The 27,910-nt window shown below is 36.1% G+C and overlaps 1 protein-coding gene across 13 annotated transcripts in view; it reads right to left on the bottom strand.

Moving 5' to 3' along the window:
* CADPS2 (calcium dependent secretion activator 2) overlaps window positions 1-27,910 on the bottom strand; it is a 281,026-nt gene that overhangs the window by 118,079 nt on the left and 135,037 nt on the right. For all 13 annotated transcript variants that reach the window (XM_085568961.1, XM_085568954.1, XM_077783432.2 and 10 more), the window contains one exon: window positions 17,655-17,794. In XM_085568961.1, coding sequence (XP_085425087.1) covers window positions 17,655-17,794 — 140 coding nt within the window. The remainder of the gene's footprint in view (window positions 1-17,654; window positions 17,795-27,910) is intronic.

The following is a 27,910-nucleotide window of genomic DNA, read 5'->3' as shown; positions in this document are numbered from 1 at the left end:
GCTTTTTTAAATCTCTTTCCCAAAGAGAATATTACATATGTGTGTATATATATGTGTATATATATATATATATATACACATACACACACATATATAAAAGGACTCATTTCCTGCTACAGCTCAGTCAAGCATTAGAGGGTAGAAAAATTCCTTTGTCCTGTAAACATAGCTGCTTCCACTCTTCAAATATTTTATTTACCACAGTATTATAACAGAATTTATTGGAATTTGCAGTGCTAAATTTTCAACTAGGCTTTAATAACTCCCACAACTAAATATTTTAAAAACTTCTTCCAAAATAGATCATGTATATGCAGAGAAAACCACAACATTTATAGGTACTAAGAAGCTATACTTTGAAACTCTTAAAATTAACATGAAGTTCCTTTTGGCCAGGAAAACATTCACTTTTTTCAATTATAAACTTTCACAAGACAATATAAACAATGAAAAGTGAGATTAATTTAGCTGCATTATAAGCATACTCCCATGTTCTCCCTTGATTTAACCATGCTGCCCTCCTGTGGATGTCAGGACAAGTATAGTGCCATGGCCCAGACTAAAAAAAATCTGTTTCAAATTGATCTCAGTTACCTGTTTGTGACAGACTTGAAGAGGAAAGAAAATGCCACTGCATTATCACAAAAAGTGGTTAAATTAAACTTCAGGGCAAGGAATGTGAAACTTATATTTCAAATAGTTTTGAAATGAGTATTTTAAATTAGTAGAATTTCTTATTTTTCCACAAATCATGAAACTGTGGAAGCACAGTGTCATACATATTAATAATACATTTATTCTCAAATTAGGGGGAGAACATTCATCGCATAGTGATGAGTTACTTCATCTGCTGAAGTGCCAACACAGTTGAACACATACATTATAAAAATTATCCAACAACTCAAAAAGCATATAAAAATTTGTGACAGTATCAGTGTTTGGTAAACCAAAAAATGCAAATTAATTAAACTGTAATATTTTTTGTATGATATAGAGATACTACACACATTTTTAGAAATTATTGAGTAAAAACTATGTTACATCTTCAAAGAAAAATATAAAAGATGGTTTGGAACAGAAGAATCTAAAATTAGGAGAGGTCTATTATCAATTAATTATTCAAAGAAATTTTCGCTTGCAAAAAATTTTCTTTTTTATCAATTACATTTACATAGAATCTCTGTTGTTATAAGGTGTGTTAATAATCAATAGGAAATTAATATTATGCACTAAAATGTTTATATAACTTGAACTCATCTATACTCAAGAGTTGTCAGATTTGTTAAATCACTGGTTTAAAACAGAACAGCAAAACCCCTAAACCCTAAAGTGCAACTGATGAAGTGACACAGGACGGTTGCTTTTCTTCCAGACTAAATTTACAAATGCTGACAAACTGAGCTTAAAGTCTAAATGATAAAAAATGCTTTAAATTATTTTTCTCTCTGATGAGAGACTAAATTTTTTTAAAGCTACAAAATATAGTGTTATTTTCTGATGCTAAAATATGTCAGGAAGTAAACATTTTTTCTTTAAAATCTGCTTTCACTCAGAAACAAAAATGAAAAGTGAAATGTTACATTTTAAATCAAGCTGCTCTGTCAAAATATTTTTTATATTGTTGAAAAGACTGTGAAATAAATAAGAAGTCTCAGAAATGTGAAAAAAATTAAGAAATTCTTTGGGACCAAACTAGACAAGACAGTTTAGTCACATGCCATTTTTTGCCAATTAGCAAAGTTGCTGACATGCCATATCAATATAAACCAAATGACCTAACCAGTGGGACTAATTAAATGAAATAAGGTAATTAAAAGCTTCTCAATATATAATAAAAAAATATGGCTGAAAGTGTTCTATAATGTTGTCATTTTATTTTCCCATTATCTGCTTCTCTGCTGAGTTTTAATCAGTATATCTATATGCATAAAACATAGTGTCCAGATGTTAATGTGTTGATGGCAAGAATCAGGTGTTCAATTAAAATATATTGAGTGTGCAAGGAAAAAAACCAAGCCTTCCATTAAGGAGACTATATACAGCTCAATTAAAAATGAATGCAACATTTGTGATTAAGCTGAACACTCACATTCTATAATGACAATTACATGATTATTAACTTAATCATCCAATTCTAATCTGAGGATCACAGTCATTTTCTGTTTGAAAATGGATCCATCGTTCTCAATATACAAAACAATGGTAAAGCTGCATTTACAGAAATTGTTGGTTTCCCTCCTCTGAAGCTTTTTTTATTTTCATTAGTAATGAATAAAAACCCCCAATTGTAACATATGTACTATTTGTAGAAATCTTACCCTAGCAAGTGTTCTCAGCTACTAGCAATATCTGTAATATTTAATACCTGCCCCACATGCATTGCTTGAATAAGTCCACTTTAATTTTGGATGCCTTCAGAATGTGTTTCTAAATGGCTTGACTAAAAGATCTGTAAAATTACATCCCATGCCCAGCCTATTGCCCTTAATCTAAAAAGAATCATTCTATACTCTTAAATCGTTAGACCTTTGCTTCGGATCTTACCTTGCCCTTCAAAACTACGACTTTAAACCAGATGAAAAAGGTTAGAGATCTACAAACATTCAGCTTTAGAAAAGAGAATTGCTGTCAGCTATCCAGCTATGAGTGGAGTATATTTTTAGACACACTTCTCTACAACAACACTACTAAAAACTGAGCCAAGTTTCTTACCCTCTTTCACTTGGTCTATGACGTAGTGCATTCTATTTAAGACTTTCTACATAGTGCATTCTACTTAAGAACCTAAAATGATCTCAAATTTTAAATCAGCAGTTAAAATTGCAAATGTAATCAGCCATGATAAAAATGCTAATTTCTAAGCCACTGATTCACTGAGCAAAGGCAACTAGTTGTGTATTTAGGAGAAGGTACACTTCTCTCATCACAACCATATTGATTTTCATATTTGGAAAAAACTACGAAGAAAAGAAGATGATAGTTTTGGGCTGGCAATCTTCTAACATTATCATAAAAGCCCTCCATGTGGAAGAAAAGTGAAGCTGGTCTGAACCCAATGGAGACCTAGCAGTGGAACACAAAAACCTACCCCTACCAGAACACTTCCCCTGCAAACAGCAGCATGAAATGCAGTCTTAGAGATCTTTGCTGTCCATTGCTGCAAACACAAACCATGCAGAGGATTTAACATACATGTGCAGGAATTAACATACATGCATTTATCTTGAGACCCCACCCAGAGCACTGAGTCCAGCCCCTGGGCCAACATAGGAACAAGGACCTGCTGGAGTGAGTCCAGAGGAGCATCACAAAGATGCTCAGAGGTATGGAGTACCTCTCCTGTGAAGAAAGGCTGAGAGATTTGGGGCTGTTCAGACTGGAGAAGAGAAGGCTTTGAGGAGACCTTAGAGCAGCTTTCCAGAACCTAAAGGGAACCTATAAGAAAAGAGGAGAGGGACATTTTGCAAGGGCATGTAGTAACAGGACAAGAAGGAATGGCTTTAGGCTAAAGGAGGGTAGTTTAAGATTAGATATTAAGAAGAAATTCTTTCCCGTGAGGATGGTGAGGCACTGGAAAAGATTGCCCAGGGAAGTTGTGGATGCCCCATCCCTGGAAGTGTTCAAGGCCAGATTAGATGGGGCTTTGAGCAACAGTGCTGAGTAGGCACAAAGTTAATTGAAGATGGGATTAAACTGAAGCAGGTTTGTAATGGTAAGCACACAAAAAAGAGGATTTGTAGTGCAGGATAAGTTCTTTACGGTTTTTATTGAAATAAAAAGACCAAGTGAGCTAATAGTGCATAACTGTATGAAAGCATTACAAAACTGATGAGATTACAGAAATTGTAATGTCTGTAATGCCTACCAAGGTGATGCCTATCTGGGGATGAGACATACTCAAGCCCCCTGACAAAACAGTACAGTATTGATGTGCCAGCACAATTGTGTAACAGGACATGGACTATTTAAAGGGAGCTAGTTATGACAAACATACTATTTGATAAAAACGAAAGTAGTACAGGACCATGGGGCTTTGCTATTATGTCAGAAATAAGTGCAATAATTATTTCAAATTATACTACTGTGGAGGAAAAAACCAAAAACAAACCACTTAATTGAATTTATAAAAACTTACCTCTGCCTTTACATTCAGTACTGTGTTAGGATTATTTTTGCCCATAAAGAATAGTGTATTATGGATTGAAATTCACCCTCAGACCCACGATAGCACAACTGACCCTAAGGTTTCTGAGGCAGCATTCTGAGACAGAGGGTGGATTAGATTATTCACATACTTATAGATTCTGAAAATAATTTTGCTGCCATTTTGCTCTGATTTTGTAAAGGCTTATATTCCAAAAGACAAAAATTAGGTGAATTTCACCTTCCTAGAAGTAACAGATGGGCAGCACAAGACAGAAGGACATAAGAGGTAGGTGGCATGCCCTCACCCTTGCAGTTAATAGGACTGGCACTTTCAGGATTGAAATAATGCCAGGCCAGGCCAGACCATATGCAGTGTCAATGTATGTCAGGTGAAAAGAATTCACTCTTAAATTTGATGTCATAGATGAATGTATGGTATCAAGAAACAACTCAGATCACCTGATGAGAAAGGCTAATAAATAAAATGCATCTTTCACCTTCATGGTATTTGTGATATACTTATTTATAGTAGAATAAAGCAATACAAACAAAATCTAAAACAACTATTTAAATGATGATTGGTCATGCAGTCTGGGAAAATAAGAATATTGCTTAGACGACTATGTACAGCATAATGTTATGAATATCATAATCAGTTACACCTCCATTACTATCATGCATGTAAGGCAAGTTTCTAGACAAGTTTCAAAATAAACTTAGATGGCAAAAAGTTAAAAACTGTAATCTGAAATAAATAAAAAATATAGTACAAAAATAACACATAGAGTCTACCATATATAATTCTGGAATAAGTTATGAATAAGGAATATTTGCATGTGATTTCATTCTAATGATATTGTCAGCATATTTTGGGTCCATTTACAGAGCAGCAAATTCAAGCAAAACTAAAAGTCAGATTTTGCTCTGAATGATGCTTTTCTAAAGCTATGGGAACTCTGTGACAATAGCATGAAGAAATTTCAGCAGAAGCCAGCCTGAATTTTCCAGTCAGACCAAACTTCTCAATTACACTGTAGAGTTACTGTGAAGTTCCTGATATCTGAACTTATTACTGCAAATTGTAAAACACTTCTGATAAGATAAATTTCTTCATCATTTATTGGATTAAAAATAAGCAGCCTCCTCTATGCTTTCATTTTAGTAAGATCAATGATGCATAGTCAAAAAAAAAAAAGTACTGCCCATATTTCAGCTCACATCCATGAAATTACTCGGATCATGATCTTCCCTGTGAGGACCTAGTAAGGCATGCAGTTTTTGCTACAGCATGACAACAATTAATTTTTAAACACTACCTTCAATCCACATAGCACTGACTGGTCAGACCATCTAGTCTACTTTCTACTGGTAGAAAAAACATATGCAAATGAAACTTTAAAGTTATTACTTAGTGTTTAAAACAATCCCAGTTACAAATCAAAGTTTTTTCTCAATTCCTCCCCTATAATTTTATTGGTCTATTTGAAGTAAAATATTAGTGGATCACTTCACCATCCAAGTTACCAACAGCTTTGCTATTTTAATGAAAGTAGAAAAAACCCCAATTTTTGCACATTAATAACTTTACAAAGTTCTGGTTTGAGCATTTCCAACAACAGGCAAAACTTTTTAGATTGAATTCTTTATATATTTTTTTAAATACAGTAAAGCAAATATTTATAAGCACAAATGAAAGATTTTACACAACTTGTATTTAATGTACTTCCAGGACTGAAGGCTTAATGTAACCTTTGACATGGACATCAGTTGAAGATGCTGCCCAGTTTGGGCTAACCCCCTCCAGGTACTTAAATCAAGTACCTAGACAAAAAAAAGATTTATCTACATTGGCTAATTAGTCTGAGTAAGGAGTGTGGTTATGAAGAACATCTCATTGCCCCAAAGCTGCAGCATTTCACGCTGCAGAACTGATCCACAGCAGGTGAAGTAGACTCCTCTTGCGTTAAACGAAATCAGCTGTGGTGCTCAGCTGGTGTGCCTCACATATGCCAGCCACTAAGGTGATGTAAGCCTAGGACAAGACAGGACAGAGACTGAACTACATCACCAGAAGTGCATATGAGGTGATTATCAGATCCCCAGCAATCACTGAGTCTCTGTACAAATCTGTTTGGGCACACTTCACACTTGGCTCCCTTTGTAGTCAAGAAGATAAATGCCAAACAGAGATCAGGTCTTCCAGATTTCCCATTTCTTTGTATTGGGTAACATAATTTTGGTAGCCATCAGTGGCTAAAAATTCTTCATAGGTGCCTCAGACAAGCCCAATTTACTGCTCTTTGAACAATTAATTCCTCAATTCTTTAATTCCATGGTAGGATTAGCATATGCAATTAGCCTTCTTAGTGCAGGGCTGAATCTCATCCCACTGTTGCAACAAATGGCTGCTGCTAGAAGGTACTCAGTTGATTAAGCTCTCCCAGCAGTGATACTGCATTCAAATTTGCCCATATGAAGAAGACTGAATTTGGAGTCAGTCCCATAAACTATGATGACAAGTCCTAAATGATGCTGCAGCACAGCTCATCATCATCTTTTTGGCCTGGAAATGATCTCTTCTCTTTTGTGATGAGCTGAGAATTGCTGCCAAAGGTTTTCTCACTCAAGTTTTTCCTAACACAGGCACATAAAGACCAGGAAGTTGAGATGGGAAGAGCTTTAAAGTTAAAATTGCAAACTAAAAATTGATAGTATAAACTAGAAAAGTCTACCTAGATGTTCCATGGGTCACTGAGATGTTTGGTCATAGGTCCTGAGATATTACATAACAAGAGGAAAAAGAATTGGCATTTATATATGAATGCAAGGCACTATTAAGGTAAACAGTAAGAGATAATCCATACCAGAAGAAGAGTTTAGGACACAGTGAGAATGTGAATAACTGCATTAAAGAAGGCTGAGAAGAGAACAAGGTACAAAACCCAGTATGCAGGAAATGGACAAGTACCAGCATGACCACTCACCCCAGCTGCTTATTTTGTTAGGTTGAATAAGGACTTTAGCAAAGCTAAGCCAAATAAAGACTTGACATACACGCAGTACTGATCATGGGGATTTTCTATACCTGATCAATTATGCATACTCCATCCTAGTGAAGGCAAGGAGATATTGAACAAGAGTTGCTACAGTTATGATCTAAAGAATATACTTATACAACTGAACCTGCATCACTGTCTATCAGAGCTGAAGAAAACCCATCTTAACATGTCAGAAGAATATTTCATTAAGGTGAAATATAAAAAAATAAACACCCTGTGTAAAGAGTTATAACAATTTTTTAATGTGAGGGTAGAATCACAACTTAAATATAAATTACATATTAATAAAACCAGATTATTTAATCTATTCTCAATTATTTTTCTTAATTTTTAAAAAAAGTTATGAGCAAAAGCAAACCAAAACTTATGATAAGAAAATAAATATTTTAAGTTTTATGATCAACCCTGCCTAACCCATAGATATTTTTTACATGAAGTCTGTTGTGATTAAGCTAAGTGAGTTTGGATCTAAATTTATATCTCAGCTTTTACAAATATTTCAGATTAATTTCTGTGGAATAAATGAAGAATGACACCTTAATTAGTAATGCTTCCCTTGGCAATTAGGATTCTCTTGGCTTCTTTTAGCAATTAAAGTGGCAGTGGCATATCATTAAGATCTTCAAAGATTCCCTGTGCCTCCTCAGAAGCAATTACTGTGTGAAGCAGTAAAAATCAGGCTCATAGCTATAATCTGTTCTCTAAGGATCTAGCAGCAGGATAAACACTTTTGCTTCTTCCTTCCATAGTAATTTTGCATTAACGCATTATCATTATCCAATCAATCATTAATGTAATTTTACTGTGTCATTTTTCATGAAGTTCAATTTAATTTTTAAAAAGTAACTGATTATAATAAATTGATTTTGCAAAAGTGTGTAATAGTAAAATCATTTAAATTAAGACAGTTATCACATTAGCACTTTTCTCCATGGCAAGATGCTAACATTCATTTAGCACAATGAAATATCAGCACTAAGCACAAAGTAGCTTAACAGAAAATATTCACCTGAGACACCTTGGTATAATAACAGTAACACCTTCATACAGCACTAAAAGTGCAGTGTATAACATACATAGAAAATGTTGACCTTAACATATACAAGTGCATGTTCCTTTATTAGGACAGGTTTATCAGAATTTAGCAAAATAAGATAGTTACACCTACATGAAGGACATTTTTTACCCTCTGACACAATAAACAAAAAATACACACCATTGCTTTTGAACCCAGTTTAATGTTTTTTTAATTATGGGCCAAAACTGCAGAAATATAAATCCACTAACTTAGTTTTTAAATTTTCTGTTACTTTATCAGTAGTCTCATTCCAAATGCTGGAAGTCCTTGAAATACTTGGGTTTACTCTGTGCTGGGATTTATGACTTTTATCTTGCAGAAAGGGACACTTTCGTACTTGTCTTCAGGGTCTCAGGGTCTTGGATCTTCAGAGTCAGCAGCTGTCTGTGATTTCCTCTTAAAAAGAAAGATTATCTCCTTTTCATAAGTTTTGTTGAAAAGCTCTTATGGTTTCAAAGGAATCATATTGACTTCCTGCTGTAGTTAACTTACAGATCAACCATGCCAGCCTTTTCCAGTAGATGAAGTGTTAGGAAGTATTATTCAATGAAGTATTCAGAAGTTTGCAGCCAGGGTATTTTCATAGCAGTTTGTTATATATCCTTCTTCAGTATTTTTCATTGAGTTAAGAAAATATACTCTACACATAGATTTGTGGTGCTGGGTGTTAGATGACACTTTGGCACACCTCGATGTAAAGTTAAGGAGCAGGCATTGCTGGATATGCAGTGGTATTTGCTGTGCTGCATACTTCAGGAGTTGATTGTGTTTTTTTTACAAACCACCCTTTTATTCTTCAACAGTCCACTGTGTTTGAAATTCAAACAAAGCCTATTTCATCAGCCACACAACATATCTTCCATGAGTGGTGAAAACCTTGCATTAATACAGTTTGCTTCAGCACTACAGAGCCACCTACAGCTACAGTGCTTGTCTTGACCAAACCTGAGATTGTCATGCTAGGTCTAGACTGAACATGGATTGGGAAATGAAACTCTGTAGTTCACACCTCTTTTGTCTTTGAAGTCAAATAAACTCAGCTGAAACTCTAATACTTCGTTATGCCTTCCTGTCAGAAATTACAATGAAATATTTTGTCCAGTGTCTCAAAAGTATATAGCAAGCAAATATACGGCCACATTGTCCATGCATTGAGCCTGAACAGGAGCCAACTCTAATTCAAAAGTGTTGTGAACCTGTCAATGACCCCAACAGCTCTGTAGTGCAGGAACTGGCATCACTGTGCCAATGCTTGGGTTTTGTGTTGGGTTTTGGCCAACTATTATGTTTCCACAGCTCTGCTACCAAGTCACGTGACCTCTTCAATTAGAGGAATCTCCTACTCACTTTTGCTTCATAAATAAGTTTCGTTATGAGACAATTCCCTTTGGAGATACACACTTCTGTTCATTTTCTGTATTCCAGATATATCCAATAGCTTACAAGGTACTCTTTGGAAAAGAGCTCCTCAGTGCGGGTAGATGAGAATGACAACTTGGGTACTAGAGACAGCTAGACTGAGCAAACGTTGCATCCCATTTGCCAATAACAGGATAGACAAGAAAAACTGCACACAATATAATAATATAGTGAGAGGGAGCAACTAAGTTTTACTTTGACCCAGCTGAGATGAATACACACATTTCCTGTGTGGGATCATCTTGCAGCAGACTGCTGCACCCCACAGTGCTTCAACATGTAGCAAGATTTCACAAGGCAACAACTGTGACAACAGGAATCAGGAATATTTCTGTTATTTGGTGAATCAAGAACACATTTGTGGTAATCATCCTTTTCCTACACATGAGGAAGACTGGCTGAGGATTATCTTTTCACAGAGGAGTTTCAAACGGCACAAAGCTAGTTGAAAAATCTCCCATTTGTATATGGATTGCTGGTGTTCTCAAAAAATCCTGGAAGGCCTGATGTTGGCAGTGGGCAATCTCTCAAGCATTTTTAGAAAGATTTACTGTCTAAATTTATTTGAGACTGATTAGGAGTAATTGTAATAGAAGTGACAAAGATACTAACTACTGTTCTGAGTGCAATACATATAGAGAAAAGTTTACCTTACTACCTCCAGTGCACTTTTTCTGTTTTTCTTTTGCCAGTGTCTTAGCACTGAGAAACCAATGTGTCAAGGTAGCCCACCCTACTTAGTAGTTGCTTTGAGAAAACTCAGAGAATGCTTACATAGCCTAAACATCTAAATTTTTTGGCTGCTATAGCGAAGCCAATATGATCAAATGATCAGAAAAGAACTGCCAACTCTCTGATGTTATGTAAAGCTTGCAAAATTCAAACAAACTCAACAGCTTCCATCTGACTTCTCCTATGCTTCCTGGTCTTGACATTCACAAACCAAAAAGCATTCTACCAAAGGACAAGGGAGAACTTTGCTCTTTGAGGCAGTAGCTGGAGTAATTGCTCTGCTACCCTTTTCTAAGAAGAAATGCAACAGCACCAAACAGAAAGCTAGATGGTGCTACTATGCTGACTTTATGATTACAACCAGATATGCAGCACATAAACTTGGAAAAATGAATCAAATACTATAAAGGGATCCAGAAGAGTTTACACATGTAGATGAAAAAATGCTGTAATTAGGTAAGTATTTGAGTATTTTAATATTTGGCTCAGGAAGTTATGCTATGCTGATAAGAAATGAAAAAGTGAAACAAATCTCTTGATAATCTGCTCTTGCTTTTGAAAGCAAAAAACATTAAGGAGAAACATATTTTCAGTAACTGTTCAAAAGTAATATACAAAGCTTTATCTCATAGAACAAAGTACTACTGAAGAAGTCTATGCTTCATATTACCATATAATAGCAAGCATTAGTAAGAATTTTCTAGGATGTTGAAAACATCTTAAGTATTATTAAGTTTCTAACACTTTCCTTCACTTTGAAGCAATTCTACACATATTCATTTGAGAAAAATTAAAATTTAAGTTTTAAATTAGCAAAAAATTATTTATATTTAATCTTTTTATTGTTTGTAAAACAATTTTTTTAATTATTCTGACATATTTGTACGTTTTGGCTCAGAGACTAAGGACTGACACATTTCAAATAATGAAGGCTTATCTGTGACAGGGATCTTGCAGCACTCACTAAGAGAAATGTGACTGTATTCCTGACATCTTACTTATCTGTACCAGTAACTCAGAGCAGCATTAGAGTAATTTCAATGTATTCACCTTGCATATTTTTCTGAAATAATGAAAGTAGGAACAGATCTCATCTTCTGATCAAATCCAGATTGCACATCTTTTAAGTTGTAAAGGTAATTCTACTCTTCCTGCTCTTCTTTGCCAGGTGACCACAGACAAGCAGCCCATAAGGCTGGCACCACCCTCATTCTGGCTGACTTCTGTTCCCCCGTGGCTCTTCTCAGCTGAGTTATGAGCTCAGTAGCAGCAGCGACTGCAGTTTATCCAGGTGACAGGCACACAGGACAGCCCTACCACTGAGAAGCCAGCAGACCCCAGTGCTATCCTCAGCTTTGTCACCACATTGCCTGTGACCTTGGTTGATTTCTGTTTATTTCTGTGCTTCATTTCACTCAGCTGCAAACCAGGTTATACTCATCTTCCTCTCTAAGGATGTGTGACCAGTGTCATATAAAAGAGGAAAAAATACTTATCTACGTCTTAGAAGACTGCTAATCAGAGCATTTGTCTCACAGATTTCCTTCAGTTCTGAAACTGCAGCAGCAGGAGCAGAAATGTGATTCTTCAGTCACATTCAGGAACCAGTACCATATTTACTGTTCATAAATGCTCTCCTAAGAACATCTAGGCCAATTCCAATGCGAAAAAACATCTAAAATGTTAGCAGATTGATGGTGATCTTTATATTCTCAAAATACAATTATAAACAAAAAAAGCCCACAAAAAGCAACACTGAAAACATCAACAAATTGTGGGAGAAAAATAATTTCACACAGATTATGGAGACTATGATTTTGAAGTCACCAGAATACTTTATAGATGAGAGACAGAGAGAAAATTCTAAGTGCTTGTAGAATATTCTAAATACAAAGCTTTAAGAAATTAAAGGTATATCATTCCCATATGCAGCGTGTCATAGCAGAAAGCAGAATAGAACATAAAACAATGAATTTTGTCTTTCAAATCTTGGAAAATATTCAGGGCAAGAGCAAGACTGAAATGTTTTACTTTGGAAGTCAAACCCAAATAGTATCACTTAGTAATATTGCCTTGTTCAGGCTTTTTAATTAGTAAGAATTTCATTTTACTTTATTATTATTATATTTTTTTTTTTTGTGGTAAGACCACTGAGCATTACTAATCCTTTTAAAGCAAGCTTTAAAAAAAAAACCCTCAATATTCCTTTTTTATTTCTAGATTGGAAGCAATAGAATAATACCCTTTACTAACCACTAGGCTATGCTAAGATACAACTCAATCTACTTTTTAAAATAATGCATGATTTAAACGCATGCAGATATGCAAAGGCACATCAAAAAACCCCATGCATTAGAAAATATATTTAAAGTAGCCCACATATCTTGAGTCAATTAACCTGTCCAGCTGGGGTTTTCTACCCTAATATAAATAGGATTTAAGAAGATCCAAATGAGCCTTCCTGAAACAAACAGCACTCCCTAATGCTGCTATTGTAACTCAACAGAAATAAATAGGCTTTTAGCATTTTATAGAGGAAGTTTTTAGCTCAAATTTTACTTCTTTCCTCTGATGATTTATTTTAGATTCAAGATTGCAACAGAAAAAAAAAATACTAGAAATGTTAAACAATCTTTCATATGGATGTTTGCTTTACTAAGTAAAGGAGATTTTAAAATTACCTAGTACGTGCTCATAATTATAGGTAAGGGGAAGGTTACCAAATACTGGGAGAAAGCAAATACAATACAAATTATGAGAAAACAATCTGAAATATTATGAATTGTCAATAACTGGAACTGTTTGACAAATCCCCCATTAATGAGTGATATTTACCTTGTCACTACTCACACTAGCTGTGAATGCTTTGCCTTGTAATGTATTGACAGGATTCAGATACAAAAGGATGATTATATACTAGTCAAGTTAATTCTCACTTTGAAAGCCTTTCATGCAAAAATAAAAATATAAAATAAGTAATAAGATTATGTTTACTGTAAGATGTAAAATAGCATACCATTTTTATACTTGCAACAGAATACACTGAAAAAACATGAATTATTTCCTTGACCATTTTTTTTTCTTTAAAGTCATATTAGTGGAGTAACACTAGAATAACTGTATGAATGTGTCAACATAAAAATAAACCTCTTTTTTTGAGAAGTACAAATGAACTACAATTAAGATTCACAGTAGTGTTGAATCATAAAGATTTTTATTTCTTGCTCTTAGAGACTACAATTCATAATTAGAAATTCCAACTTTATAATCTAATTTAAAATATAGTTTTCAGTTATGACTGTGGAAATCAAAGTGAGAACATGATTTGAAGGTGCTGCAGTCCAGAATACTACTTGTGACTTTAGTACAAGACAGTATAATTTGTAAATTGAATATTCTTGAATCATAAATGCAAGACAAGTTTTGAAGTCTTCCAGCATATCCCTTGTGTTCATAAGTAAAGTCAGTCTTAAAAAGGAGAAAATTTTCTCAAGAGATAAAATTGAAAACCACCATTAGATTTGGCCTGTGGGCTTTGCCAGCTCTGCAGTACCTGAAATATTTGGGCACAGTTCCCATATTTAAAAAAACTGTCTCTTACTGTAATTATCTCAGATAGAGTATTAATCTACTAAAACCTTCTTCTGCAATTGCCTGTGGGATAAAATTTGAATTCAACTCTGAATAAATTTTGAGACTCTCATCTGAAAAACATTATGTAATGCCAACAGATTTACTTCTTTTCCTATGAGAAACAATGAATCCTGTATGTTTGTTAACTCTGACATATAGAAAATGTAAGTTGTTTAGTTCAAACATTGGTTAAGGATAAAGCATGAGATACCTCTGAAAAATACAGTGAAGAATTAGAAGCTAGCTGGGTTGAATACTCTAACTACACTAGAAGTCTGTTATAAAGGCTGTAAAATTCAACTTGCTGACATGATGAAATTCCAGGGGAAAGGATGATCACAGTATGTTATCCTTTTATATCTGTCCCATTTGAACTCTATGTTCTCCTGTACTCTATGACCCTATACTTAAATAGATGACAACATTCTAACAATAAAATAAAATAAAATAAAATAAAATAAAATAAAATAAAATAAAATAAAATAAAATAAACTTAGATGAAAATCTCCCTTTCTTTTCACATATCAGGATAGCAGCAGCTGCCTTTGAGATCTCCAGTGCTTGATTTTATCCTATGGCCTCCTTCATTATGTTTTATGCAAACTCTGCTTTACAGAGAGACTCGAATTTCCACATTGCAGGTTTCCCAGAGAATTACAGAGCTGGCACTGTCATAACCCTGCTCAGCAGAGCACAGTTTTTGGCTGAGCAAAGTGACAATGCCTCCACTCCTGCAGCTCCTCCAGAGTGTGGGAACCTTTTCTATGAGATCCTTCCCTAGATTCACCTTCATACGTGTATGATCCTGGGAGGTGGTACTATTTTCCCTTGATAACAGGACAATAGAAATACTAAAAGTTTTAGGCTTCAGATATTAATTTTTAGGATATTTGGACTTGAACAGCACAATGAATATTTAAAGCCTCATTTCCACTGACTTCAGCTAATAGCTGAAGGTGTGTGCACCTCTATGAAATCAGATTCCAGTTTATCAAACTGGACACAGGAAAAAAATAACATACTATAACAGTTACTTTGGGCAGAAACATTTTAGTCTCTTACAAGGAAGTCCTTCTGTGCAGCACAAATGGGGATAATAGTCAGTTTCCTTCAAGCAACCCTCAGCTATTTTAACTGTGAATTATTCCTTTGCCTTTCTTATGATACTGCAAATCATCCATCACATGGTTCCAGTCTCTTCACAAATGCAGATCTCCCTGATAACAAGCATCAATTCAAAACCAGAGCAACTTTAATATTGAAGCAGGTGGGAATCCTTCTTGAAGAACAGCAAATGACCACTTAATACTTATACTAACCTAGGAAGTCAAGAGAAGGCTGCAGGGAGTGCCTGGATGATGGCTCCTCATAATATTAATAGTTCTTGACTGTACACACTAACAATTCTGATTGCAGGTGTTCTCTTCCCTCTAAACAAATAACCTTTTCCTTCCTCTCACTGCAACTCATGTGTTTCCTACAGTACCTCATCAATCTATTCAATGGTTATTGAAGGAATTCTAAAGTTTTTATTTAATTTCACATATATGAATGGTGGAGAACTCCACAGATCCGTTGGTACCCTAACTTTCCTTAACAAGTGTCTAGGTAATAATCATTATAGCTAATAGCTATAAAGAAAAGGAAATGATGACTGACCCAGAGCATTTTTGGTGAGAAGAACTACAGTGTCTGCCTGAAGAATAGTCAGAGCAATGACCCTGAAGTAAAATGTAGAAGTAAATCACAGTGTCAGGAGATGAGTATTCAAAATCAATCTGAGGAAGTAACCATCAGCAGCAGACAAAAGGGAAAATGGTTGAACTTAATTATTGACAATATTTGATTGGGTTATTTAATGGTCAGACAAGACTAGTGATACAAACCAGTATGGAAAAGTGAATTGGGGAGGTTACGAAGACCCTCTGAAGACCCCCAGAACAGCTCCTTGCCAAGACAGCCTCTGCGGAAACACAGAGCATGATGAGAGGAAATATTGGAGCTTTCTCCTTGTTGCTGGATCCAGTTGCACATTATACTCTAATTGGGGCTGCAGACAGCATGACCCCAACATTATCAGTGACTTGATCAAAAATGGGAACTTCTAGTCACTGTTTGGGATAGGTGCATGGCAGCACAACACCACAATGTGTTTAGGGTGGAAGCTTGAAATTGAACCAGGAAGATGAATCTGTTGGATACCATTCTTTGGTAGTATGCTGCAGGTCAGCCTGCCTCCATGGCTGCCTTTAAATAAGCCTGCTGAAGAGGAAGCAAGCACTGTGCCTCCCTGCACCCTGAACTACTGCAGCAGCTGAATACCTTCCAGCAGCAGGAAACTGAATCCACACTAGTGGGCTGGATCTAGACAAAGATGTGCCGCCATCACCAAACCAAAATTTCACAGATGTTCGGTGAGTGCAAATGAATGGGGCAGAAGATGGGACTCACAGGAGAGCTTCATGCTTTAGTACAAACACTTATCACTGCTCTTTTCTTCAACTTATTCATGTCACCTGAGTCTTCCTTCTTTCTCCTGCTAAATTGTCCCATTTCCCTTTTGTATTTGATGCTGTGCATTGAAGTTTTGTCATCTCAGTTCCAGTCTCCAAGCACAGCAGCTCCAGTCCCTCGTTGACTCCATGATTGGCTTCCCTCTTTTTCCTCACAGTCCCTGGTCACCAACCACAGGTCTCCATGCAGCAAGTCCTAATTGTTAGGGACTTGTTACAGTCCTCATCATTTGTGTCTAAGTTTCACAAAACCAAAATGAGGGATAAGATTGATACCTGGGAAATTTGAGCCCAACTGAGTAACACTTTGACAAAACTTAAGTCAATTTGCTTGTTTTTTTAAATAATGTATCATACACAGGAAATTTTGGCAATTACTGCCTGTGTGCAATGGGCAGAAAACAAACAGGAAGAAACGAAAAAGAAACCTATATAGCATGAATAGTACATTGATTCTTTTTGATTGCTTTATAAAAAAAGATACAAACTTGCTTACTATCAGCAACACCACCTGCTTTTGCAGGTGGACTGAGGAATAGTGGCAGCAGTTGATTAAAGGTGCTGTCTTTATGAATAATCTATTCCACATAGTTTTGGAGTCAGTCAGAAAAATATCCTTAAACTAGCCTTCATATATACATTTTTTTCAAGATAAAGGAAGGGGAGACTATGTGGCAAATACCACTCTATTCAGGTATATAATTAATCCTATTTTAACAGAAAAATAAGTTTCTCGTAAATATTTTTTACCAAAGTGCCATAAATTACAACATTCAAAGCCAGTGTCTAAATGAGACATTACTCTTAAATCTGCATTTCAGACGTATCTTGTCATCTGTCTTTACACATCACTGAACATCTGAAATGAATGTTTTTCCTGACTAGTTCAGACTTTTTGTATAAAATGAGAATATAACAAAATACCATAGTATAGGAAATGTTTTAGATATTTATAATGTTTTACAAACATTATGATTTTAGATACTTTGTAAATACTTTTTAGATACTTTGTTAAAACACAGACACAGTGAGACAAAATAATAAAGAAGAGACGACCAGGAAATGAACACTTACCCACAGTGTTTCATGTGAGGTGGTTTATCCATTCTCACCGCCAGTTTAATTTTCAGGTCACTGTCTTGGCTATTTTTGGGAACTATCATTTTATGCAGATCAGGAGACTTCGGGCTATTGGACGTTGGATATAACACAACCTGCAAGTCATGAAAAGAAAAACTTCAACAAGCTGATTAAAAAAACTGCTCGTAGTCTTTAATGGAAACATCTAAGCAGTGGAGATTCTTGTTGCATCTCCTCCAATACGAAAGAGGACTAAAATAGATTTCCTAAATCTAATAAACCAGCTGACTCAATCTCATTGTAACAGACCAATTTTAAAAATAAACTCCTTCCTTCTCTTACAAATAGGAATTTTCATATTATAAGTTAATAAAATTTCTTCCTGTTAATACATTTTGAATTAACTTTTTTTTTTTTTAAGGAACAGTTGGCATTTCAAAAGGGTCATGTACAAATAAATAGGAGCCTAAACTTTTACATTATTCAGTGCTCTGCTGGAAACAACCTTTTGAAGCCATTTGCTGTAGTGTTATGCAACAGATCAACCCTCAGTAGTGGCATTGCTTGACAGAACATAACCAAAGTGTATGTCCTGTTGCTGTCTCAAATTTTTCATCAATAGCATTAATAAAGGTCAATTTTAGTAAAAAAAAAACACAGAAATTGTAGATGAATTCCAAAGCACCTTTGCCGCAAATGGAATATTATAGATGTATGATACTATGTTCAATTACATGTGATATGACACAAACCTTTTGTGTAATCCACAGTAATAGACATAGAAACCCTGAAAACATTGAATTTTAAAAATTTAATTTTTTAAAACATTTATATAATTTTTTTGAAACTTTTATTAGCAACTAATTTTAGATTTGTGTAAATCATAAGCTGTTAAATACTTATTTGCCACCAAAAAATGTATCCATTTATAGCCAGTACAATTAAAAATTACTGCTTCATCAAATCCTTATCCAAAGTGACATGTTCAGCAGTTAAATGCTGCTGAGAAATAATTTTTTTAATTCTTATTATAAGTACTACTTTTGAATCTGGATTCTGAAGTATTCTAAGGTATTAGAATTTAGACTTTAAACTATTCTAAAAATACTACTTGGGATACTTTCATAACATTCAGTAAGTTCTGAACTACAACTACCATGAATTATCATTATCATTTCAAAAGCATCAACACTGTAAGAAACATAATTTTTCACATCTTTCATTTCTTGAAAAATAAAATTAATCATTATGCTTACCATCAAGTTAATTTCCTACACACAGTACTTGTGTCATATATATAAAACATACTGTCCTATGTGTTACTATGAAGGTTAAGGACTTGAGCAAAACTGTCCAAGCAAGTATAAATCTAACAGATATTATTAAGCTAAAACTATTACAAGTGTCATTCATATCTAATCATCTGAAAGATGGTGTAAGTGGAAGGCCTTCAGTTTCTCATCTCAATATTTTGCAGAAGCACATTCTGTTCATATCAGGAGCTCCAGACAAGCAGAGAAATATGATGCATCACTCCTAATCAAATATGCAACCTTTGTATAAGCAGTGGAAGAATTAACCTGTCAGATCTATTGAGTACATTCAGTACCTTTTAAAGTGATAGCAGAAGAATCAGGACATTCTGATTTTAGAAAACCAGGTTACTTTTTTTTTCTTTTTGCAAATGCACAGAAACCACTACTTATAACAGAGCTTATGCCTTCTTTTTGGTTTTCAATCTGAGTAAAAGGCATTCCTTAAATAACATTTAAAAACATTATGAGCATGGCAACCTTTGTGTCCTAATCTATCAAAAGGGAAATTATTTTTAGTTTATTTATCCCTTTAACTGCAAGATTATATAAGCAGAATTAAACATTCCTTGCATTTAATCGCTAGGCAGTCACATAGGACTGTAGGTGATGCTAAGAATTTTTTGTTTTCTACAGTCTGCAGTTCCTGTTGTTCTGTAACAGCTTATTACAGCTCATGCATCTCAAGTGACATCTTTCTCCTGTCAACTTCCTGAGTTTTTAGAATGCTGATGAAAATAAAAGTAGACAAGATAGAATTAATTTATATCTGTGGTAGTGGCAATTCCTTTTCTGAATTTTAAAAGGAGTATTACAGAGCTTCAATTTCAAAACTCTCACAAAGAGTATCTGTCAGACTATCTGAGTGTGCACTGTGCTGGCTTTTTATTACATTTTGTCATGCCTTCCAGCTTTAAACAATGAGAGCTTGAAAGAACTTTGTAATCAACCTTTTTATTACACAAAAACACACACAAAGCATCTGAAAAGCATTAATTCTCTTTGCAATAACCTTCATACCAATATTGTCCTTAAGGGCATTGATAGCTACTGTGTACCACAGCATCAGGTGGCATAAGCTGCAAGCTCCCACGAAATCACTGAAACCAAAACACTTGGCAACTTCTCCTTGATAATGAAAGTAAACAATTGCTGAAATTTCTATTAAAAGCATTCTCTCCACTATGGAACGCTGCAGTGTGAGGTCTTTGCCACTGTCTGTGGAGAAACTTCCTAAGGTTATTCTGTCTCAGATTTCCTTAAGGATTTAAATCTTCTGGTTGTTTCACAATCTACTGTAAAAAGTGAAATGGTATCAACTTAAATGTCTTCTCTGGAGAGGATACCCTCATTGTGGCTAAAACTTTCATAAATTTAATAGAATCCCTACTGAATAATATATTTCTGTACTACATATATTTCTGAAGTTTATTTTATTTTGATTTATTTTATTGTTCATATACCTGTGGATATCACCATGGTAGTTTATTCAGCAAAAGCACAGAGCATTATGAGTTTTTAGTATAGGAAAGTGTTTACTATAATTATACTAACAGGTAATCAACATCAGAAAGTATAATGAACTATTAATGACTAGAAAATTACACAGCAAACATAGCTGCTGTGCATTGCTTCAACTCATTTAAGGTAAATTAATAGTATCAGAACACCATGGGTTGAGATAATTCAGTAAATTTAATAAACTCATAATCATTAAAAAATATTTGACCACGTGTTCCAATTATATCTAGCATTACATTTCTTCAGACCACACTGTAACTGAAAAAGTGTCAGGTTCACTTTATGCCTCTCCTCATCTGGATGAAAAATAAACACAGAAATCTTAAATATTGTAGAGCTTCACTTTTAAGTATTTGTGCAAAGTGGCGTTCTCAAAATATTGTTTCTTAGATGTGAATGACTGAAAATGTTTCTCTCTTGACCTTAAAAGTTGACAGTGTAAGATGTTGAAGCTAATATCACTTGACAGCTAAATGAACCACCATTTTTGTTATTCCATTATTTATTTAGGTCCCTAGCTGGATCACAATAAAAGAACTTAATTTAGGTATGCCTGAGCCAAACAGTCAATCCAGAGAAGCAACTATTAATTCTATTTTTGGCCCATTGATCATATCTTCTTTTAAAGGTATGAAAGAAAGGTTGAGTTGTCCAACGTACTCTAAAAGCTTGAACAAATAAAACTGAGGGCATTCTTGCTTTCTCAGAGAAGATAACTGAGCGAAAGATTCAGAGTCAAAAGCGCTGTGCTGAAGTATCTCCTACTGGTACTCCCATGTTGAGATAAAGATTTCAAGCTAACCATTCCTGGCTGCAGTTGTCCTGTTGTCAAAAAAAAATATGCAGCCTTCAAAAGGGACTCATGAAAGTGAGAAGCGAACAGGCTAGCAAGTTGTAAGCACCTTGAGAAAAATCAAGTCAAGATATTCTCTATATTTTCTCCCACCTGACAATTGCAGCTGAGTGTCAGCCAACTTGTATCCTCACGTTCTGGAGGCTCCCTAGTCCCCTGTGTCCACCAAACCCCATGATATTCAGGAGTTGAACCTAAACGATGGAGTTACCCACACTTCTGACCCAAGTATTTGAGATGAGAAAGACGTTTCAAGTTGGGACGATCTAAGACACATTTTGAGATCTCAGACTCTAGGTACCAGACCTTGGTAATCATGGTAATTCTGAGCTGACTATGCTGAATTTTGGCTCACTGTCACAAGCAAAAGAGATGAAAGTGAAGAAGATCTGCATCTTAATGCCCTGGCTGAAGAGGCAGGTGATGTTTAACATGCTGTAACAGAAAATTGTAATCTTGCCTTCAGTACAGACAGAACTGTAAAAAAAAAAAAAAACAAAAAAAGAAAGATGAAGCCTATCCACAGTCTCCTCTTCATAATGCAGCCTGGGTCATCTTCAGAAAGCAAATCAAACCTCAGCCTAGCCCCATCCCCAGCAATACTACTGATGCATGGGGCTGCCCTGGTGTCTCCCAGTCCTGCCCTGTGACCTGATGCCCCAGGGAGTTGCTCTGGCTTCTGGTATCCAGCTTTCTATCCTTTCTTCAAACTCCTTAGTCTCCAACAGGAAAGCTAGAAAATTTTCTGAGACAAAAGTTCTCATGCCTGATGTGCTCTTTCAGAATACAAATGATGCTATAAATGCTGGGTTTTTTTTGCTGCTGACCAAAAGAGCACTTCCTTTTTTTATCTTATTCCATACATGGAATTAAAAATTTTAACCTTGTATCTTAGGGTCTGGCTAAGTTAGAAACAGTTGAGAACTGAATATACATCACGTGGTTTTAATCATAAGCAGCTTTGTGAGGTCTGTTTAGAATAAACAACACACTTCTAGTCATGCAACAAATTCCACAATGAACTAGAGAAACCAAGCTCTCTAACTCTCACGCTCTATGAGAGACATTTCTACCTCAATTTGTGATTATTTAAAGCTATGATAAACAGTGCCTGACACATAAGATCACACAGTCACCTGCATTTGTTGAATCTTTCATCATGCATAATACAATAAAAGCATTTTCTTTCATGTTTTAAAACGCATTTGAAAAGATGCCAGTGCAAACAGAGAGGATAGGCAAAATTTAAGTTATGAAGCAAGTACCAATTATTATTGGGCACAGGCAAATTTATGCTGCTGGCCATCCTCTGAACAAATATAATAGAAAAATCTCCTAGTTAAATATGCTGTTTCACTGATTTAAAAGTAGTTGTAGAACAAAAAGTATTGAAGCTGGTTTGGGATATCAAATAGATTACTATAGAGAAACCCTTTAATGTTATGTTGTTAGTGAACTCTGGCCCCAGCCTCACTTATGGGACATCTGGTTTTGGAAGAAATGTCTACTGACTCTTCTCAAGATACCTTCTGCCCTAACTTGGAAGTTTGGAGCTGTTCTGTGTTGTCAGCTCCTTTCCCAAAGACTGGCTAATGTCAGAAAGCCAGAAGCTGCTGTCAGTGTGACAAGAAGTTCTGTTGAATGCCCCAGCCGCAGCCTGTCAACCACAGCACTGCACTCTCTTTCCCTGAGCATTAAGTCATGACACCCTGCTGCTAGGAGGATGAAGAAAAAGAAGATAAAGAAGAGACTCAAAATTAGAGGTAGAAAATGGAAAAGGAGATGTCTCTCTTGAGAGTAATTCCCTTAGAAAAGTTACCACCTTGGGAACCCCTAAAAAATGGGTTAATAAGAGCTTGATCACTGAGGGGGTTCATGAGTTTTCTATGCAAGCTCCATCATCTCATCTATTGAGTGATCTCTTGCTTTTTGGCTATGATTGCATTATAGCTGAAACACCAAGACAAGGCTTTGGGTAACAGGTGGCTAAAAAGAAAGAAAAAACTAGAGAGAAATTAAATAGGCACATGGTGAGAAAGCTATCTAGAATACTGCTGATGAAAAAGAACTGGGAAGACTTCACAATTTATACAATCAACCTCTGTTGATGGTGCTGGCTGAACAATAACCCTAACAGGCCTTAGCAATTTATGAAAGTAGCTTTTGAGTCCTTCCCAAAGAGCCTCTCCCCCACATCTAAGAGAGACATCAAGGCTGAATGCAAAGTATCTCAAGCATTTTCAATGAGAGGCACTCTCAAAGAAGCTACTGAGAACCTCCCTGTTAGAATGGAAACAATACCACTCAGACATCACAGAGTGCTGACAGCAGACTGCTTGGGGGGCAACAGACAAGGGGGGAATGGAAGAAATCTCTTATAATTTTCCAAACTTAAAAGAGAAAGACAGAAGAACTCAGGCCTGAGAAACCTCAGTAATTTCAAAGTGTGATGGAGGAACACAATCCCCAGGACGGCATCTTTAAATTAGCAGTCACAGAATGAAACTGTCTCTGCTCAGGGGCTCTTTGAATGTGGCACAGATAAACAACATGCCCAGTGCAGTCAACATTCAGAAACCCATCAATCCTGTGAGTATAGGTACCTAGCTATTTTATAATTTTAAATCAAACACCGAGTAACAGCACCAGAGGGAAAAAAAAACCAAATCAAAAAGCATAGCTGCACAGCTAATTATTGCTGGTTGCAGCTGACTGTGACGAGCAGGCTGTGAGACAATAGTTCTCTTTTAATTGAATAGTCAGAGCAACAAGGCTGAAATATTCTTATATTCAAAAAGTATCAGCGATCAAACACCACCTGCTGCTCTCACATTGTATCCACATGTGTGCTAAGCACGCACAAGGGCTGTCACTTTGAATTACTCACTAGGTCTGAACATCTTTATACACAAAGTACCCCTGTGTTTCAGAAACCACCAGGCTGATTTTTTCAGTAGTTACACCAAACTCTGAAGGCTTCTTTACACTTTCTCAGCTGTTGCATGTACAAATGCAAACATCAATTCTGCCTTCTGTATGTACATACAAAAATTATTCAAGAGGCCAGATCAGTATCAGTCACATAAAATCTGTACTTCAAATTTCAAAGCTATTTGACTAAAGTAAGTTCTTAACATTTCCTCATTATAATAAGTTTAGCTTCAAAGATGCAGCCTGCTTCCCTTTCCAGACGTTAAAGTCAGGGGTTCAATTCACTGTATGTAGAGGTCTACACAAAGACTACTCCAAAAGCTCATGTTCTGCAGAACCCAAATCAAAATAACATCCTTTCCCCTTTTACGCAGCACACATCTTTGTTTTTAATATTAGTGAAAAACTGAATTTGTATAACTGTACTTCAGTTTGTGTAGAACAGAATAAAGGTTAAGATTTATTTTTCTTTGAAAGTGGTCAGCAGGAAGCCAGAAGAATGGAGGAAGACAGCCATATCAGACAAGGGACATAGGAAGTACTACTTCCTTTCAGTTAGCCACATCTTAAATGCTTTGAAGGGGAAAGGTGTTAAGTGCAGACATCAACCCTTCCATCACTTGGTGCTGACCTAGTGGCTTCCACAGTGAAGTTATAAGACCCCAGCCTGAGTTTTTAAACATGGAGTATAAAAAGCTGTAAGTATGATCTGTCCTCTCTACTGAAAGCACTGGCCTGCATCCCTTCTGTTCCCCAGTGAGCTAATAAGCAGTGTTTTCTCTGCAAAGGAAGGGCGTGCTGATATCAGGGTCTACATTTTAAGCTTATAAGATAGAGAAATCACCATCCACTGACGTGTTCAATGGAAATACCTTCTCCTCTACAGTACTGGGGACACCTTTGCTGGCTCCATATTTTATACCATAGATTTCTTTTCATAAAAAACTGACCCTTGGTGGCAGAAGAAACCTTTGTGATGGAAGTTCAAAATTCAAATAATGTAACTTGATGCTGCCTTCTATTTCTAATTGCTGATTAAACACAATAAAACCTTCAGGAAAACTGCAAGGTATTGGAAATGCAAGCTTCAGTAATGTAGAAAAGTGGTATCAGGTCAAGACACACACTTTTAACGAAGTACTTGACAGATGAAAATTAATGTCCACAGTAAGCCTACCTCAGAAGGGGTAGGTTTGAATTGAATTACTAAGTACAGGAAAAATACCAGTAGGAAGTATCTTCAGACCTTTTCCAAGGATAAGAAGCCTAGCTGGATCAGATGGACTTCTGCAAGTCATTTCAGTAATGACCATGCATAAAGCTGCCAAACTTTATAAAAATTAAGCTTATCCAGTGGGATCCCAAATCTTTTCAAATGCTACTTGAATTTGAATCTCTCAGACCTGAAAACAAAGACATCACCAACAAAAGAAGAGCTTGTAAACTGTGTACCACAACAGTACATAAACCTGCAAATTATTTTGGAAAAATTCTGTCAAATTTTCTCCCAGTTTCCTCTGAAACTAGCAACCACCACTCACAAATACTCTGGTTAAACCAGAGAAGTTGGAAAATTTCTTTTTCTCCTAAATTAAGGATTAAACCCATGAGCTGGAAGTTGTCTGTCAGCAACCACAGGTGTTACCAGATCTGGGAGGTGCAGAAGAACAGACACCCAAACAGGCTACTGCATAGCCAACATGCCTTTTTTATGTTATTTTTCACTGCTAAAGACATGTGCAGTACATAGGGTCATTGTGGGAGGTTTGTCTTTTACTGACTTATCTTTCCCAGAAGGTATACTTTGGCAAAGATGTGGGTATTTTCAGTAAATCAGGAATACATTATATAAAATAGAAAAGCAGTATCCAGGCATCTCTTGGATACTCCTATTTGCTATTCCAAATCTCAGCACATGCAAGGGGGTAGAAAGGTGATGGCCTTTATCCTTTTTCACAAGAGGGAAAAAAAAAAACAGCAAAAAGAAATTATTTTAATAGGCTTATACTGGTACAAACTGCCAATCTCAGAGTATGTGATAAAAGCAAACAGACTCCCTCCCAACCAAAGTTAGGAAAGTAAGAATCAAAAGCAAAATATTGTCTTTCCCTATCTCATCTTTTATAGATCTTGCTTTGTCTCTGGGAAAGCTGGGTCAGATTCCAACAACAGAGCACTGAAGTCACTATCCCCTCTCAATTACCTGTTGTTTTCTCTTTCCCCTTACCCCTCCCAAGCAAGACATTTTCTTTAAACTGGTTTGACCAGCTGACAAACACAGATGTATCAGAAGGCAGCCAGGAGTATGCAAGGAAAGGAAAGAGTAAAATACCCACAAACCAATCATCTGTGGCCATAGGACACAAGTAAGGAAAAAGCTGTACTTTACATTTGAAATGTATTTAATTTTTAAAATTAAATTTGAAATATTTTTAACTTCCTGTCCTAGAAACTTACAAGCTGCAGCGTAAGAAAGCCGACCAAGGCTGGTACCTGGACTTTGGCTCTTTGACGTTGCAGACACAGAGGATCTTGTTAAAACTTCTGATACTTAGCCTCTTTATATTGATTATTCTTCTTTTCTTCTCTGACTCCTTGGCAATGAGTATGCTGGCTACTGTTCACAATGGCCACATAGTCCCTCCTCCACTGTCCTTCACCATGGCACTTGACTTCCCTTTTTCTTCTTTGAAAGGACTGAGCAAGGAGGGACAGAGACAAAACTTCTCTGTGTTTAGTAACTCCATGCAGTTCCTGCAATTTCACCCTTTCAGTGTCTCTTTTATTGTTCTGAATCCAGATATTGGTGACTCTGGTTTGCCCAGCTGCAGACCTGTGGTGCCTTTGTGCCCGTCACACTGTGTGCCTGGCTCTTTCCAAGGTGTTCCCCCCATGGGAACCTTCCCCATGCAGATCCCACCTGCACCTTGACCAAGTGACCTTGGAAGCCCTAAAAGGGATATGAGGTGAGGCAAGAAGCAATCCTGAAGATACAGTCCTGACCTTAACAAGTTACACAATGCATGGGACCAAGTGTCTTTGCGTAACCACTCGTGCTCAAAGGACACAAAGTGCAGAAGAGCCCTGCCCTTTCCAACAATTTGTGCTTGATTGAACGAGAAACAGCCAGGACTCTGACTGTAGAACTAAACATTAAAATGTGAGCTATCTTCCATATGCTACATGTCAGAGGGGAAAATTTCAACAGGAGAAGAGGGGGAGATTTGCAGAGCCTCTAGGCCACATTCACCCTACCCTTTTCTTTCTATGATACATTACACTTTCCAGCTCTTGATTTTGGTCTAAGAAGGATAAATTTACAGAATTTGCGGAATAGTCTGAGTTGGAAGGGACCCAGAAGTATCCAGCTATTAAGTGGATAGCCCATAGTGACCTTGGCATTATTAGCACCATCCTCTGACTAACAGAGCCAGTATCAGATTGTCCTGCCAAGATAGGGAAAACACAAAAACGGAGAAAAAGCTCATGGAGTACAAGAATAAGCTCTTACTTTACTCTCACATATTATCCCTCACTCCTCTTCCATTCTGCTCCATCCTTCTATCACTTAATTCGTTCATTTTCTTTCCCCTGTTGTTTGATATATTTATTACATGCCAAGTCTTACCTCT

The sequence above is a fragment of the Lonchura striata genome, chromosome 1A (genome assembly GCF_050655825.1).
Source record: "Lonchura striata isolate lonStrDom1 chromosome 1A, ASM5065582v1, whole genome shotgun sequence".
Lineage (NCBI taxonomy): Eukaryota > Metazoa > Chordata > Aves > Passeriformes > Estrildidae > Lonchura > Lonchura striata.
The sequence above is the reverse complement of the archived record's forward strand: the minus strand, read 5'-3'. Positions and strand labels throughout refer to the sequence as shown.